At 38.5% G+C, this 17,799-nt stretch overlaps 1 protein-coding gene across 1 annotated transcript in view; it reads right to left on the bottom strand.

Moving 5' to 3' along the window:
• The window catches only part of TPK1 (thiamin pyrophosphokinase 1), a 382,381-nt gene that overhangs the window by 305,356 nt on the left and 59,226 nt on the right, over nucleotides 1–17,799 (bottom strand). Inside the window, exon 3 of the mRNA XM_073009463.1 lies at nucleotides 3,082–3,153. Coding sequence (XP_072865564.1) covers nucleotides 3,082–3,153 — 72 coding nt within the window. The remainder of the gene's footprint in view (nucleotides 1–3,081; nucleotides 3,154–17,799) is intronic.

Raw genomic sequence — 17,799 nt, forward strand, 5'->3', positions numbered from 1 at the left:
CTATCTACCCGTCTTTCTATTTACCTATCTACCTACCTAAGTGCTTATTTTATCATCAAACCAAAAGTAGAAAATGCTGGAACAGGTAGAGAGATATGCTCCAAGACTTCTAACCAAGAAAATCACCAAACTTCATGATGTATAAAAGAGAAAATACATTAAAACCTCCATAATTTTAATCTCCCTTGAACTCCCTCCTTAGGCATTTAAGCTAAATCTCATAACTTCTATTGTTAGAGTAGGTAGTTAGGCAGACATGAGCACGGCAGGAGAAGGCCCCTCCCCAGGAATGTCAGGGGACCATGGGTGATGGTCGGGCAGTTGTTAAACTGTTTCTCTAAAATAACTGGTGGCAGCCAGCACCAGGGAAAGGCAATCTCCCAATAGATAGAAAACATCTGGAGCTGGTAATCAGCTGCTTCCTTATAAGGTCTCTGGAGTTGGGTGAGTGGGCTCACATGCACACTAAGAGGCAAAATGGTGGAGTTTAACTGGTATATGACCTTCCTCTAGGAACACTTGACTGGTAAGGGAAAAGCGGCTCAAAAGAGCATGCACACAACTTCAGTAAACACAAGGAGCACGAGGCCCCTCCCAAGTGCTGGCAGGCCACTGGGCCACTGGGCTACTGTGCATGCAGACAGCCCACCCTAAAGGAAGAATCAGGGGAGAAGAAACACAAACCCCAAACTATGACAATGTATAAAACCTCAAATCAAGGTCCAAACAGGGCACTCGGATCTCTCAAGTTACCCACTTGGCCCTCTTCCAGGTGTACTTTGCTTCCTTTTGCTCCCGTTCTGAAACTTTTTAATAAACTCTCACTCTGGCTCTAAAACTTGCCTCAGTCTCTCCCTTTACCTTAAACCTACTTCTGCCCCTCAGCTGAATTCTTTCCCTGAGCAGGCAAAGATCAGGTTGCTGCAGACCCTTACGGATTCGCCGCTGGTAAAAAATATCACCTAATCATTGCAGGAAAAAACTTTAAGATAAACTTTCAACATAGTCTTTCCCCTGAAATGAATCTCAGGAAACACCTACTTAACAGAAGTTCTTGAGATAAAGTGAAATTGCCAGTTTTATGCAGGAGTCTTATATACTATGCAACACTCTTCAGATTCCTCTGCATTTTGAAGTTTTCACCCATTTTAACAGCCCATCCCTTGATTTCAGCTCTTCACAAATCTTTGTATCATAGAACAGAAGTTACAGAAAATGTTGAGCACATGGGTTAAAAGGTAATGCGGGCAGCACCCTCAAGCCACTTCATACTTGCTAATACCTCAACCCATAATACTGTCATCTCTCCCAAACTCTCAATGCTGCCCTATACATTTCCTAAGCCTTTCCTATGTTAAGATTAACAACTCAAGCACAATATTTCCCTATTTTGTTGCCTTTACTCGGAAGAAAAGAAACACAAAAGAGGTCACTACAAACATAAAAAAGCACAGCTTCTGTTAAGAGAATCACAAAAAACCTACTCTTTAGTATTTATCAATAGGCCTGCTTCTTACAATGGTTAAAGGCTCCAGAACACCAAGGATTATCCTAGCATATATGTGAAAGAACCTAACATCTCAATAACCTAAAAAAAGACAAGTTATTTTGGAAATGAGAATTTACTAGCCATTTCAGTATTTCTGATATTTCAGATACCTTTAGTTTTTTTCATGTACAGACTGATCCTTATAGAAACACTAATGAAATGAGGAACTTCGTTTGGCTCAAAAATCTACATCATTCACACTATGTGCAAAATTAAGACTCTCAACTCCCTCAAACATAACAGACTTCTTTAGATGTAGCTTTGAATATTCAATGTCTCCAACGGTTTGGACCAATGGTTGCCTATTTCTAATGTTTGCAATAAAACAGTCACTCACACTCTCCCCAAACAATATATAATCTGATACAACAAATTCAAATAGAAAGGATGTGCCTGACCAGTTTTAGTATTTTCTAGCAATATAAGCCATACTAAATTCATTCTTTCATTTATTGTCATTAATAGCAATTATGTGACAGATACTGCACTAGGCACTAGAGACACGGTGACAAAAGACATTACAGCCATTCAAATAACTACCTAATTAGTGGGGTGTTAATTTGAGAGAAATGTTTGTACAACTATAATGTGAAATTTTAAGCTGACTAACTTAAACATAGTTCAATTTAGAACACCAAGAGTTTCCACTGTAATCATATTAGACAAAGTTCTTTATACAAAAATCACTTGCGATGATTTATTCCCTCTACTATCACAACTATCTCAACCACAGATGTGAGCTTATTCACATGTGAGGTTTGCATTCTAAGAAACATAAACATAATGTTGAAAATACTAGAGTTCTGTGATGATAAGAGGCAATCAGGAATAGCAAAAATATGTATCAATGCGTCAAGAATCAAGTGCTTCTGCCTATCTACCTTGGTCTAAAACTTCCACTGACAACTCAACAAAAATGCTCCTTTGGAGGAAAAAGAAAAAAAAAAGATTCAAAACAGCAAATGATATTGAACATTATTTTCCAATCAAGAGGTAATCCTATAAAAGTTAAAGAATAAAGTAAACAAACAGTTAATAAAGCCTGTTTCTTACACAAAACCTTTCTGTATCCATTCTGTGACACTATTCCATTTTTAACCATATTTTTCAGCACCCCAAGAGGTTCTTACATATTAGCATCATCTTCATTTTTGGTTTTGCAAATCTGATCACCCTGAAGATATCTTATTATTGGATGCTGCAACAAATGAGGCATGTGGATGCTTTTCTGCTATCACTGGTGCCAAAATTAATTTACACTTGAACAAATACTTGTTGAGGATTCAGGCTTAATATCCGCACTGTAGTTCTGAAATATGGTACGGTATTCCATCCTTGGGGGTTCATGCTTTGGAAATCACTTTTAAACAGTTTAACAGAGAAGCAACAATAAATTATTCCAATCATTAATAATTGAATCACCGTCTTATGAATTCCACTTTTTAGTCAGGTTTCAGGGTATTTAATAGTCATGTTGGTCAGTCTCAAATTAAGAAAGCAAGCAAAGAAATAGAAATGCTAATTAAGATTACCTTTGTTCCAAAGATGACGAAAATAGTTGTCCAAAGGCTGATTAAGAATTACAAGGCAGTACTTCAAATTCCCTAGAGAAAAAAAGAAAGCAAAATAAAATACATATGTGAACTGAGTCTTTTGTTCCCCTTATATGAGTCTAAAATCATACCCTACTAGTCCAGATTTTCAGTATACACAGAGCTAAAGTTCAATCACAGCGAATTTCCCATACCTTAATTTTAAAAGGCATCATACATTAACAGGTCCTACTTTACTTAGTATATCTGTCACATTACCATATTGTTGAGCAATGTATCATAGAAACAACTGGGTAAACTTTTTGTAGGGGGCGAAGAGTACAAATGTTCTTGATATGAATTCTCATCCTTCCAATATATCCACTACTTTGACACAACTACCTTCTACCTAGCTGGTTTTATATCACCCCGACCTTATTTACCAAACAGTATGGGGTCTAGTGGGTGTGTATTTTCACATTCATCCATATTCTTTTTCTCTCTTTCTTTCCTTCCACCCTTACCCGATTTTGGACTTTCCAAAGCAAAATCCTGTGTGCTTTCACAAATCTTACTAGGTCTTCTCACGGTTCTCTTATTCCAGGTTTTTAATGACACGCCAAAAGACAAAGATGAAGAAAAGTTACTTTTGAGACAATCATTCCACACCTTTTATAATGTACTTAAAATAGTGCAAAGCAAAGTACAATCGGGTATTGAAAATCTGTCATTCGGTTCAGTCCAAGCACCCTCCATTTCATTTGTGAAAAATAAAATGTTTAAGAAAAATTGTTTTTTAAGCAATCTCACCGTTAGAAATGGAACACAATAAATAAATAAAAAGGGTATGCCATCATCCATAGCAAATATTATTAAGTGCCAATTGTATACCAGGCACTGGGAGTACAAACAGGGATAAGATTACAAGCTGTGAGATGAGACACTTACAATAAAGATGATTTATTCAAAATACAATATAAGAGAAGTACAGGAGGAGTGCCAGATAAATCGACACATGAGTATAGCGGGAGTTCAAAGGCTAGGAAGCCAATAAAGTCTGGTGTCATCCCAGAAAGTTTTGTGAAATGTAGATTTTTGAACTTGATCTTACAAAGAGAAAGAAGGTGCAAAGAATAAAGGAAGGGGCTTTCTAGACAAGAAAAACAGTTCACAAGAAGCTGCTCTCTTTATTCATTAGGGTTACTCCAGTGACCAGTTTCAGAAGCAATGCCCTAATGAGTTGATCGTAGGACATTAATACTAACATCAGTAATTTTAAACATAATGTTTAAGATAACACAGGAATTTAAGTTGAGGCATCTCAACATCTACAAAAAGAGTGATGCAGTAATGAGTAGTAAACACAATTTATATAATTTGGGAATCCATATAGAGATCCTAGCTGAAGGTAAAAGAGTAGGCAAGCCACTGAGATACTGCACAAAGCATGGGAGGGCAAAGAGAGAAAAGAATAAAGATGAAAGCAAAGACACTGTGTTTTCCTACCATAACACAGCCGAAGGAGGTCAACAGAGAAAATACAGAAGGAAAACCCATAAAGGCAGGAGGATAAGAAGGTATTTCCAAGAACATGCAGCTGATAACACAGCAGGCTACAGAAATGTCAAGGAGATTGAACAAGAGGCCAAGGGGAGGGGGATCTCAAAGAAAATCTGAAAATTCATAGAGGGAGACTCAAGATAGTGAAGTGACCAAGGGATTAGTGAACAGTCAGGAGTTGATTAAGAAGGAAGAATAGTCACTTTCCTTAAAATATAAAAAGTTAACTGTGAGAAATGGGAAAAAAAAATGGAACAAAGATAAAACATTTTAAATACAGAAAGAATCTTATATCCTAAATAGGGGAGGGAAGTAAGAGGAAGAAGGGAAATTATCCATTTGTTCTTTCAACAGGTTATTTTCAGAGCACGCCTTGTCCAGGCGCTGCTCTGAACAGCAGTCAAGAGAAATGGCATGTCCCCCCACCCCACCACCACCACCTATAAGGCATATCTCCTACTGAAAAAAAGGGACTGAGACTGAGGCACCTGAAGGCACATCATGTGCCTAAAAACTGAGAATGTCTTTTTTTTTTTTTTTTTTTAAAGAGATAGGGTCTCACTCTGCCACCCAGGCCGGAGTGCAGGGGTACAATCATAGCTCACTGTAGCCTCAAACTCCTGGGCACAGGTGATCCTCCTGCCTCAGCCTCCTGAGTAACTGGGACTATAGGTGCACACCACCATGCCCAGCTAATATTTTTATTTTTTGTAGGCAGCATTCTCCAACTCCCAGCATCAAGCGATCTTCCACCACCCAAAGTGCTGGGATTGCAGGAGTGAGCCACTGCAACTGCCCCTATTTATTTATTATTTTTTTGAGATGGAGTCTCGCTCTGTCTCCCAGGCTGGAGTACAGTGGCACCATCTTCGCTCACTGCAACCTCCGCCTCCCAGGTTCAAGTGATTCTCCAGCCTCAGCCTCCCCAGTAGTTGGAATTACAAGTGCCCACCACCACACCTGGCTAATTTTTGTATTTTTAGTAGAGACAGGGTTTCATCATGTTGGCCAGGCTGCTCTTGAACTCCTGACCTCAGGTGATCCACCCACCTCGGCCTCCCATAGTGCTGGAATTACAGGCGTGAGCCACCATGCCCAGTCTGCACCTACCCCTACTTAAAACAAGGTAAAATAAAGTATGAGGGGAGAATTAGAGTAGAATATGGAACATTTTTAAAACAACTGTTGTAAAAAACAGATTACAGGATATGACAATACACAATTTTAAAAATAGAAATCTAACTGGAATTAACTAAAAGGTAATATGATATCATATCTGTCTATAAGTTTAGCACTTTTCCCACTGATTATGAGGAGGAGACACAGGAGTGGGCGTAAACAGATAGGATGGTGATGATGGCTGGTTTTGAGAATTGGCAAAATCACTTGCCAAGAGGTCAACGGAATCCAGAATGTTTATTTGGGCAGATTTAGAATGAATGATTATGGTGAAAACCAGTAATGGCCTCTTCTTCAGTAATAGAATCCTGAGGGGCTTTTGGTTCATTTTACTGGGCCAGGTAAGAAAAAAATAACCTTGTGGCAAAATGTGGTCCATAAGGCTAAGTTCTTAGATGTATGTAGTTTCTATGTAATATCTGGAAAGTCTCCTTCAAATAAAGGGGGATTTGTCTTCTACTTCTTTCCTTTCTCCTTCCTGCCATCTGCAAGTGAGAATTGATAGATTCACTGAATGAAATTCTAGCAGCCACCTTGGATCATAAGAACAAGGGCATCAGTAAAGGAGCCCGGGTTGCTGATGACTTCGTGAATCTTCCTCCATTCCAGCACTTCACTACCTGCCTCAAATCTTATTTTACATAAGTGAAGAATCAACTTTTAAGCCGTTTCCTAATCTTGGCCTTAATTCTGGAGAGTACTCCTAGAAGCAAAAGGTCCTACCAGGAGTTCAGGAGCCAGGACTGGAAACAGAGCCCCTGCCACTACTTTATGAGAATTTATTAGAAGGTTGTGAGACTGCAAATCAGTTTCTTCCTCTCCTTTCTTTTCCTTCCCAGTGGTTCTTAGATAACCCAGAGGAATTTATAAGACATGAAAATTTCTAGACCCTATCCTACACCTTTCAAATTATATCCCTTGGCATGAGGCATGGCGATCTACATTTTACAAGCAAGTTATTCTACCACAGGTGGTCCACGGACTAAGCTTTAAGAAATCCTGCTTTGTTATCACCATACCAGTGAAGTTTAATCGGGCAAGGTAATACACTTATTTCAAGTAATAAGTGTCAAGCCCTGAATTAGGTGCTGGGGATGCAAAAACTAAAAAAAAAAAAAAAAAAAAAAAACTTCTATTCTGTACAAGTTGCTATTATTTTGGGTTTCTATATTCGAGTGAAAAAAAATCCAATTGTAATAAATGCAGTGATCACAGTCCAGATTGTGTTAAGGTAAAGATGAACTAGAAAAGGATTTGAGATGACTCTAAAGAAGAGCAGACAAGCATGAAAATGCAGGACATTAGCTCATTCATTCATTCCACCTGGATGGAGCATTGGTTTAAGAGATTCAGAGCCTGGTTCATGGTAAATACTCAGTAAGATGTCAATAGTAAGGAGCTAATAATTTGGATAACCCAATGGCCCTTTTCTCTGTAGCAAAGTCTACACTGCCAAAAGAGGCATTCAACAACACTGAATGTAAGTTTACATGAATGACTGAAACTGCTGTTACTCATTATTTGATATATGAACTAGGTATTTTTGTGCCTCACAAAGCCATCTGGTAAGAGAGGAAAGCACTATTATCCACATTACTGCTCCTCTAGACCTACTTTCATTAAGGTGATATCCATGAAGGCATTTCATTTTTGGAAAGAATGAAGCAGTATAAAATGTATAGTACAGTTAGGCTTTACTAATGATGTTATTAATAAAAAAGAATTAACTACTTCAGCTATTTCTATATATAACATTTATGGTAGGCTGTTTCTGTATATAAAGATATTTAGGTAATGGGATCTGATACTCTTTTCTAATCAGTTTAGTTTTCTAATAAGATCTGATAGTCTTTCCTTTTCTAATCTTGTCTCCCCTGGAAGTCAGTATGCCATTTATTCTACGCTCAAAGCCTTCCTGATTACTAATCCATAATGGGTTGCAGAAAAAGTAGCATACAGAACCACCATGATTCCTAAATAGTGTATGGCAGTTTCTCAGACAAACAATCCACCACAATATAGCTCCATATCACTCTCAGATACTGAATTATGGGACAATGACTCTGGTTCCAAATGTTCCAAAATTCAGAAAACTCTGGGAACCAAGGAAGTAAGAAAAATCAATAGTCTTATTTCAAGTAGTTCTCAAGCTGTCACATTGATACTGTTACTGGGATATGCAAAAAGATTTAAGAAAAAAAATAGAAAGAACTTCTTCATTATGTTATAAAAATTATAATTTTTTAAAATGAAGTGTCCTAAGGCAATCTCACAGACAAAGGTCGGCACAGGCAGCAGGATTTCAAATGGGATGGTGAAAGAACCTTTTCATTATTTATAAAAATGTATGATGCACTCCATTTAAAAGAACAAAGAAAGACAGACTGGTCTTAATCCTTCAAATGTTAAGTCAAAAGTCCCTGAATTGCTTTCTCGAATGGGTTTCAATTACAGAAGACGAAAAATCTCTGATCATGGATGTATTGAAACCAAAATGCTCCAAATTGCATGAAAATCCTGAGTTAAGCACAAAAGTCCAAGTTTATAACATGAAAATAAAAATGAGGTCAAATCATCAGCCTTGGGCTAAAAAGGGAAGAGGCCCTTTGAAGGTAAAAAACTAAACATAACAAGTTCAAATTTTAAGAAAGAGGGAGGGGCATCCCATCTGTCTTTACTGTACGTAGTTCTCCCTCTTGTGTAACAAAAACAACAACAAAATTCTGCCTCTTTAGATAAATGGCTGATTCTATTATTAAGGAACTATTCAAGATGAGCCCGGAGCACCAGGTAGTTCCAGAAAGGAAAGAACATGATCCCCCAAAGAGACAAACAAAAATACCCAGAGATGAGAGTAGGTCAAAGGGGCACAACAGCCAACTGAAAGAGGTCCCAATGGCCAAAACTGTAAACAATTTGAGCAAAAAATAAAGTAGCATTGGATTACAACCCAGAGTATGAAATAAATATCCATGAGTCCATATGGATTAATTAATACATAGGGGAGAAGAAACAAATCACCCAGACAGAAGAATTCCAAACAAATTACACAATCCTCCATCCTAAAGAAGAAAGAACATAGCTATAGGCTATACACAGCAGAGAGTGGGCTGCACGTAGAAACTTCCTTCCAAAGAGGATTATGAAAAAGGGGAGAAACCTTTATGGTAGAGAAATATAATAAACACTACACTTCAGGCTGGTGATCAAGGTCAACATCAATAGTCATAAATCATGTTTATAGTATGTACCTTTAACATGATGTGATTAAAATGGCACTCTGTCTCTGGGGTTTTTCTCCCCCAAGTCTATAACCCTAGTCTAATCAGGAGAAAAACAGAAGATAAATTCCAATAGAGGCACATCCTACAATACACCTTACCAATGTTACTCAAAACAGCCAAGGTCAGCAAAAACAAAGAAAGTCTGAAAAACTGCCACAGTCAGAGGAGCCAAGGGGACCTGACAACTAAACATAAGGTGCTATCCTGGAGGGAACGCCTGGAGAGTAAAAGAACATTGGGCCAAAACTAAGGAAATCTGAATAAACTGTGGAATAATAAACTGATAATAATGTATCAATATTGGTTCATTAATTATAACAAATGTACCATACTAACGTCCAATGTTAATCCAGGGGAAGCTGCTCATGGGGCTTACGGAACAACTCTCTATACTATTGTCTCAACTTTTCCTGTAAATCTAAAGTTATTTTTCTCAGTCTATTAACTCTTTTTTAAAAAGCTCTGGGACAAGCAAAAACAGAACTGAAAACGATTCCATCAGGTATGCATTCAGTGATTAACTCCATGAGACGAAACTGTCAACCCTTACGACAAAAGCATGTTTGGACTTCAGGAAAACAGTCAAGAAAAAAACCTACTACACCAGAAGGAAAAGATAATTCTATTCCATCTTTGGAAAACTAAATTACATCCAGATTTTCTTTTCATTAAGAAGTAAAACAAGAACAGAAGAGAAAATCTCGAGAAAACTAATTTCTTTTTATTTCCGACTCTGAGAATGAAAACTATTGGGATTCCAGGAGATAGACCATAGTCACCTCTCTAAATCAACGATCTTGAAAACGCAGTCATGCAGCTCAGGAGTGAAAGGTTGATGTATTTTTTAATTAAAAAGAAATTAAGATGACATTTAGTATGCAGACAAGCACAAGGACCTCACTTGGCCTTATAGTAGATGGTCATAGGTTATCTGCCGTGAGTGAGATATGCTAAGGAAACGCGAGAGCTGCACCACACAGAGTTGTCAGCAGCACCTCACCCTCTTCTCCAGTATATCAGGATGACCTGCAGTTTACCTGTGCCCAGGAAAGTAAAACTACAGATTATTCAGTTTTGCATAATCTTCATAAAATGGGTAAGTGGCTTAAAAATATTCTTTAACACATATTGAAGATAATACAAATTCTGCACAAGCATGCAAAAGCATACAAGTAAATGCTGAACTGATGACTTCTACCTCCTAGAACTAGCAAGTCTTAACAAGCTTGAAGTACACTCTAACTAGCTCTGACAAGAACTAAGCTCTGAAGAAAGGGAAATTATAAACACATTGGAACTTTAGATTTACATCAATTATCATAAATGATAAATTTATCCTTCAGTATATAGAGCAATAGGCCGCAGCCTCTCTATAATCAACAGCTTTTTTTTTTTAATGCCAGCTAGCACAGTGGCTATACTCCCAGCACTGTGGGCAGCCAAGGTAGAAGGATTGCTTGAGGACAGGAGTTGAGGACCAGCCTGGGCAACACAGCAAGACCTTGTCTCTATAAACAGAGTTTAAAAAATTAGCTTGGCACAGTGACACATGTCTGTAGTCCTAGTTACTCTGGAGACTGAGGTGGGAGAATTGCTTGAGCCCAGGAATTTAAGGTTACAGTGAGCTCTGATCACGCCACTGCGTTCCAGCCTGAGCTACAGAGTGACACACTCTCTCTAAATAAATAAGCAAGCAAACAAGCCAACTCCTCCCCCAAGAGATCTTTATACAACATGCCTGTAGTAGGGCCTATGCATCAGACTTTTTACAAGCACCATAAGAGTCTAACAGGTCACCAAAGTTGAGACCCACTGGTATGATGTCTTATGCTATTAGCTAATGACAGTGTAAAGCCCTCATAACCAGCAATGTTACTTTAAAACACTATTAATTTCATCTGTATCTCACTCTTTTTCATTGCTGTTCTCTGATAATTTGATAAATAGCAAACAATAATTTGTAGATTTTCATAAACATAAATGAATTCCCCTTTGAAAATTGATATGGTATGAGATTTGTTTAGAAAAAAAACTGAAGCCCAATATTGTAAATTAAATTACATTACAATAAAACACAATTTACAACAGAAAAAATATTAATGGCAAGTTATCAAGGGTTTTTATGTTCTGTTTAAAAAAATTACTGAAATTCAGATAAAATGAATATTAGCCAAAGCACATGCCAGTCATTATAATATTTTGCCAAAGGACCAAAGACTATTGTTATGAATATCTCATCCCTAAAAAGTATTTCAATTAAACCATGAAAGCTCTAGAGCACTGAGTTTTGTATTAATATTGCACAAACTTCTATATTTAAGAAGAGGATTTTTTTCAAGTGTGCACAGGGAAATCAAAACTGTCAAGTCAATTCGTTCTTTGAGGAAATAAATTGCATGTGGACAAAGCAGAACTCTTAAAAGGCTCTGAACAAATATTCCATACCAAAGTCTATTAAAATAATTGAATTACCAATGGAATAAAAAAATTGGCAAGTCACATATAAGAAATTGCTTCAGAGAAAGTAAACAAAGAGTAGAAATAAACAGGTACTTCCTTGAGAAATCTTTCTTGCCTTCTCCCAAGAGTGACCATATGATATATGCCAGTTGCACCAGTACTGAGCCCAGCTTGGTCAGGGAGAACCTAACCCAGCGGCACTAGGGGAATTAAAGACACACACACAGAAATATAGAGGTGTGCAGTGGGAAATCAGGGGTCTCAGAGCCTTTAGAGCCGAGGGCCTCGAACAGAGATTTACCCATGTATTTATCAACAGCAAGTCAGTGATAAGCATTGTTTCTATAGATTATAGATTAACTAAAAGTATTCCTTATGGGAAACAAAGGGATGGGTCGAAATAAAAGGACGGGTTTGGCTAGTTATCTGCAGCAGGAACATGTCCTTAAGGCACAGATCGCTCATGCTATTGTTAGTGGTTTAAGAACACCTTTAAGCGTTTTCTGTCCTGGTTGGGCCAGGTGTTCCTTGCCCTCATTGCAGTAAACCCACAGCCTTCCAGTGTGGGCGTCATGGCCATCACGAACATGTCACAGTGCTGCGGAGATTTTGTTTATGGCCAGTTCCGGGGCCAGTTTATGGCTAGATTTTGGGGGGCCTGTTCCCAACACACCAGTATAATAATAAACTGTGTCCCCTTTCATTCATTCGCAAACTGCCCTGGCTTAGACAATAAATTATATAATCACTCTATCCTCCATCATCTTCAGCTTCCAGCCCATCCTTCTATTTCAGTCTCCAGCAAAACTTACTTCAATGAGATGTACATCCTACCACATCCCATAAATAATGCTCGTCAGGGTTACCAGTGACCTCTCCTGTAAAACTGAACGACTAATTCTCAGTTCTCTTCTTGCCTAACCACATCTCAGCAGCATAATAGGGTAGATCACTCCTTGAATCTTTCTTCTTGAATGATCAGGGATGGGGGCGGTGGGGAAGAAAGGACGGGGACAGGAAATAAAGTAGGGAGAGAGTTGTGTAGTTGCACTTTATGAACCGTCTCCAGTTTCATTAGCTTTTTCTTGAACTCTCATGATCAAAACATGATTTAGCAATTTGAAGGCAAGACAATTGGTTTTTGCTGCTGTTGCTGTTGTCCTTTCTAGTACCCTTCCTGGAACATTTGGTATCATATTGATTTAAGTGTAGTACTCAGGGCTTCAGGACATAAAGCCATTGAGTTTTAAGAGGGAGTAATTTCATTCTGCAAAGAATCACTTTGGGCAAGCAATCCCCCCCATCCCCTGACTTGAGGAAAACACCCTCCATTGGTTCTCCTCCTTCTATGTGACTGACCCACTCCTTCTCAGTCTTGTTTGCTGCTTATTCCTTATCTGCATAGAAAGTACTGAATAAAACTTGTTGAGTAAATAGTGAATATCTCTAGTTTCTATATGTAAGAGTGTCCCAGATGCAGATCTTTGGGCCTTTTCTCAATCTATACCCACTCCCTAAGTAATCCCCTTCAGTCTCATGGCTTCAAATGCTGTCTATAATGGTGACTTTCATATGCATAACACCAACCTGGGGTTTCCCCCTAAACTCCAGAACTCTATGTCTAACTTCCTATTCAACAATTCCACTTGGATAGCTAACAGATCTCTCAAACTCAACAAGTCCAAAATCAGACTCCTGAATCTTATCTCCACGCAAACCTGCTCATCCACAGTGCCGCCCAACCCAGTACCATATCTACCACCAACACTCTATTCCCCATGAACAGTTTTCATCTCTAGATTGTATAAAACAGTCCTCTAATTGGCCTCTCTACTTCTACACTTGCCTCTCTTATACTCTATTCTCCACACACCAGCCAGATGGATCTTGTTAAAATATAGTCAGAGGAAGTAATTTCCCTGTTCAAAAACCTCCACTGGCTTCCTTTCACAGTAAAAGTCAAATTCCTCACAAATCACCTACAAGGCTCTACATGACCTGGCTTCTCTCTCTCCCTACTGTATCTCCTATCTCCCTCCCTCCTCCCCCACAGCCCCCATCCCTGCTACAGACACACTGCCCTCCTTGCTGCTCCTAAAACATACGGAGCACAATGCTATCTCTCAGACTTTACTATAGATAGCCACATATTCAGTGAATGTCTTACTTTCCCTTTCACACTAATTCCTCGGCTCTCCGCTCAAATGTTAGTTATCATAGAACTTCCCTGAGCAATCTATGTAAGATAGAAACACCTCCGACTACACGCTAGCACTCACTCTGAACCTGATTTGTTTTTTATAATAAATGTATCACCAGTTTGTTCATTCAATCTTTTTTCTAATGTCTGTCTCCCCACACTAGTACATAAATTCCTGGATCCATTACCTAAAACAGTGCCACACACACAGTAAGCACTCAGTAAGTACCTGCTGAGTGGCTCTTTCAGCAATGACTTTATGTCCATTTACAATAAATCAACTCCACATACTTTCTCTAATAATCAAGTGACTCGTCCCCAATTTGAATAGGTACTTTTCCCTTGGTTGCTTGCCCAAAGGATTCTTTGCAGAATGAAATTACTCCCTCCTAAAAATCAGTGGCCCTTTCTAGGTCCTGAAGCCCTGAGTACTACACTTAAATCAATACGACACAAAACGTTCCAGGAGGGGTAGTAGAAAGGACAACGGCAACAGCTACAAATGCCAATTGTCTTCCCTTCAAATCGCTAAATCGTTTTGCTCATGATAGTTCAAGAACAATCTAATGAAACTGGAGATGGTTCACAAAGTGCAACTACAAAGTTTGTAAATAATTTATTTGAGAATAGATTAAGTATTTTTGAGGTAAATAGATGTTTAGGCTTACTACCTATATAGGGAAGAAAGAAATCCATGTAATACACCTTGAGCCCTACAAACCTGAGCATATATCTAGTTATTGTCATCCAACCTTTCAAGTTGAAAGTGTAAACAGATTCTGAATGGTTTAAATCAATTTCCATCTAAGAGCATTACCTCCCATGATGCAACTGTAATGGGTCTGTCCAAGTTTACTAAACCTAATATTATAAAATCTATGCCACTATAAACAAAATGCCCCAATAAATTCTCACAAGAATCTATAAATGTTAGAAATGCATGAGAAAAAAGAACACTTTATATTTTACAACTAGTAAGCTTCTGCTCTGTAGGAAGTGGGGGGAAGTGCAAGTGAAACCTGACAAAGTTCTGAGTCTTTCTTGACATGAAAGTAGAAGGTTATAGCAAGAAGTTTTTTCTTTATTTACCCTTACAAAGGTTAGCCATATTCTTGTTGCCAATAAACACATTCTCACTATAACCCAAATGAATGAAGTTGAGTTCTTTATCGTGGCACACTGTCACCTCTGGATTGCTGGCAGAGTTCAAAGCTGCTCCATCAACTGTCCCTTGCCCTGCAGACATGGGGCACAATAAACTGTGTTTCCTGTCAATCAAGAAAATCAATCACTGCCTAGCAAACTGTAGATGTAATGCCATAACCCTAAGGGTTCGTCATAAAGTACTAAAAATTATAGTCCATCACATTAGTTTTGACATGTTGACAACAGGGCCCACAATAGTCTTCACACTTGAAAAGTCTGTTCAAAACACTCCCTGAAGGCAGACTCTAAGTTTGGAATGCGCTTCTAAAACAAACAGAGAGCCTAACTTTTATCATTAGACTACTCCTGCAACCTCAGCCCATGTCCACCCATATCAAAAAGCACAGAATCTCTTCATGGCAAGCAGTAGAAGGAAGGCCAAAGAAGTTCAACATGGCAGTAAATACTCCCTTTTAAAACCCTTTCTACTTAGGTTTGGTTAGGTTTGATGAGAATTATTTTGGGAACAGGTGGGCTTTAAAGTTTTGTGGGCTTCATATGTAAAAGCTGTATTCATCCATTCTCACACTGTTATGAAGAAATACCTGAGACTGGATAATTTATAAAGGAAAGAGGTTTCATTGACTCACAGTTCCGCATGGCTGGGGAGGCCTCAGGAAACTTACAATCATGACGGAAGGCAACTCTTTACAAGGCAGCAGGAGAGAGAATGAGTGCCAGCAGGAAAAATGCCAGACGCTTATAAAACCATCAGATCTTGTAAGAACTTACTCACTATCACGAGAACAGCATGGGGGAACCACTTCTGTGATTCAGTCACCTCCCTGCAGGTCCCTCCCACGGCATGTGGGAATTATGGGATTACAATTCCAGATGAGATTTGGGTGTGGACACAAAGCCAAACCATATCAACAATACTAAGAATAAACAATTATAGTATGTAGATCTTTTCTTTCTTTTTTTAATATTCCTTAAAGAGGACTTTGACTCGAGTCATACCAATACATATAATTAAATACATGTGCTCACTTGCCAGCATATATACTAAAAATACAATCAAAATAAGTACCCACTAAGCTAAATTAGACCTATTTAAACAACAATCTGATGTCCCCTGAGACCTATAGTTTGAGAGGAAAAAACTGACAATTACTTGAAATTACAGAGTTTAAAAAGCACTTTTAATAACCTTCTTTAAATGATCTTCATTAAATGATATAGATTACATAACACACTACGTCATCAAAGTACTTCTGAATAGAAGTCATTTTATTCACTCAGTTTTTTAAAAATAAAATGTAAAAATTTAAATGCAAAAGACCTCTGTTTCACGAATGACTTCTGATTACACAGACACAATCCACCATATCAAGAATCAAACCCATACTGAAGAAAATCTTACTAAACCCAAAGTAGGCAAACATTTTCATCTCACGGGCACCGTGGGCTTTAAGAAAAATTAGAGTAACTTCTGCTCTCAATAGGAAAAGTTTTGACACCAACTGATGACTTGCACTCGGCCACAGATAAGTACTCTGGCAAATAATACCACCTCAGTCTCAGTGTCCCTTAATCAGATCCAGGTCCAGGTGAAGTAAATAGAACAAGTCAGGTTTCTCTACAATTGCTTTTCTTTTTCATAGAGATTATATGTCACCAAAGCTGGAGTGCAGTGGCACGATCTCAGCTCACTACAGCCTCCACCTCCAAGGTTCAAGCAATTCTCATACCTCAGCCTCCCAAGTAACTGGGATTACAGGTATGCCCCAACACATTCAGCCAATTTTTGTATTTTTAATAGAAACAGGGTTTTACCACGTTGGCCAGGATGGTCTCGAACTCCTGATCTCAAGTGATCCGCCTGCCTCAGTCTCCCAAAATGGTGCTGGGATTACAGGTGCGAGCCACCACATCTGGCCTATGTAATTGTGTGTGTGTGTGTGTGTGTGTGTATACATACACACAAAAAAAAAGTTTGCTAAGAAAGAATATTCAAAGGTTTTGTCTTCAAGAGAAAGAATGGAAAGAACACAAAATCCCATTGATACAGCTGTGCTATGTCCCACATAGTGAAATAGCTATGTATTACCTAACAAGGAACATTCTCCAAGACAAAAATAAGTAGAAAAGCAGGGTTCAAATAATAGATATTACATTAACCATTTGTGTAAAAAAAATTTTAATATATATGTATATTTTTACATTTGTATCTTTTCATCCTTAGACTATCCATCAAAGGGAAAAATGTTAGAGCAGAATAGTGAAAAGCAGCATTACTTTGCATCTCTTACTCTTATATCTTATTAATTTTGTACTTTTTAAACAATTATTTTACTTATTTTTTGAGATGGAGTCTCACTCTGTCGCCCAGGCTGGAGTGCAGCTGTGTGGTCTCCACTCACTGCAACCTCCGCCTCATGGGTTCAAGCGATTCTCCTGCCTCAGCCTCCTGAGTAGCTGGGACTACAGGCGCCCGCCACCACGCCTGGCTAATTTTTTGTACTTTTAGTAGAGACGGGGTTTCACCATGTTAGCCAGGATGGTCTCTATCTCCTGACCTTGTGATCAGCCCGTCTCAGTCTCCCAAAGTGCTGGGATTACAGGCGTGAGCCCCTGCACCCGGTTTCGTTTTTTTTGTTTGTTTTTTTTTTTGTAAAGAGACAAGGTCTCACACTCTGTTGCCCAGGCAAAAGGACAGTGGTGCAATCATGGCTCACAATAGTCTCAAACTCTTAGACTCAAGTGATCCTCCTGCCTGCCTATCTGACAAGTACCTGGGACTACAGGAACACACTACCAAACCCAGTTAGTTTTTTTTGTTGTTGTTGTTGTTTCTGTAGAGGTGAGGTCTCTATGTCAGGAGTCCCC

The sequence above is a fragment of the Chlorocebus sabaeus genome, chromosome 21, assembly GCF_047675955.1.
Source record: "Chlorocebus sabaeus isolate Y175 chromosome 21, mChlSab1.0.hap1, whole genome shotgun sequence".
Taxonomy (NCBI): Eukaryota; Metazoa; Chordata; class Mammalia; order Primates; family Cercopithecidae; genus Chlorocebus; species Chlorocebus sabaeus.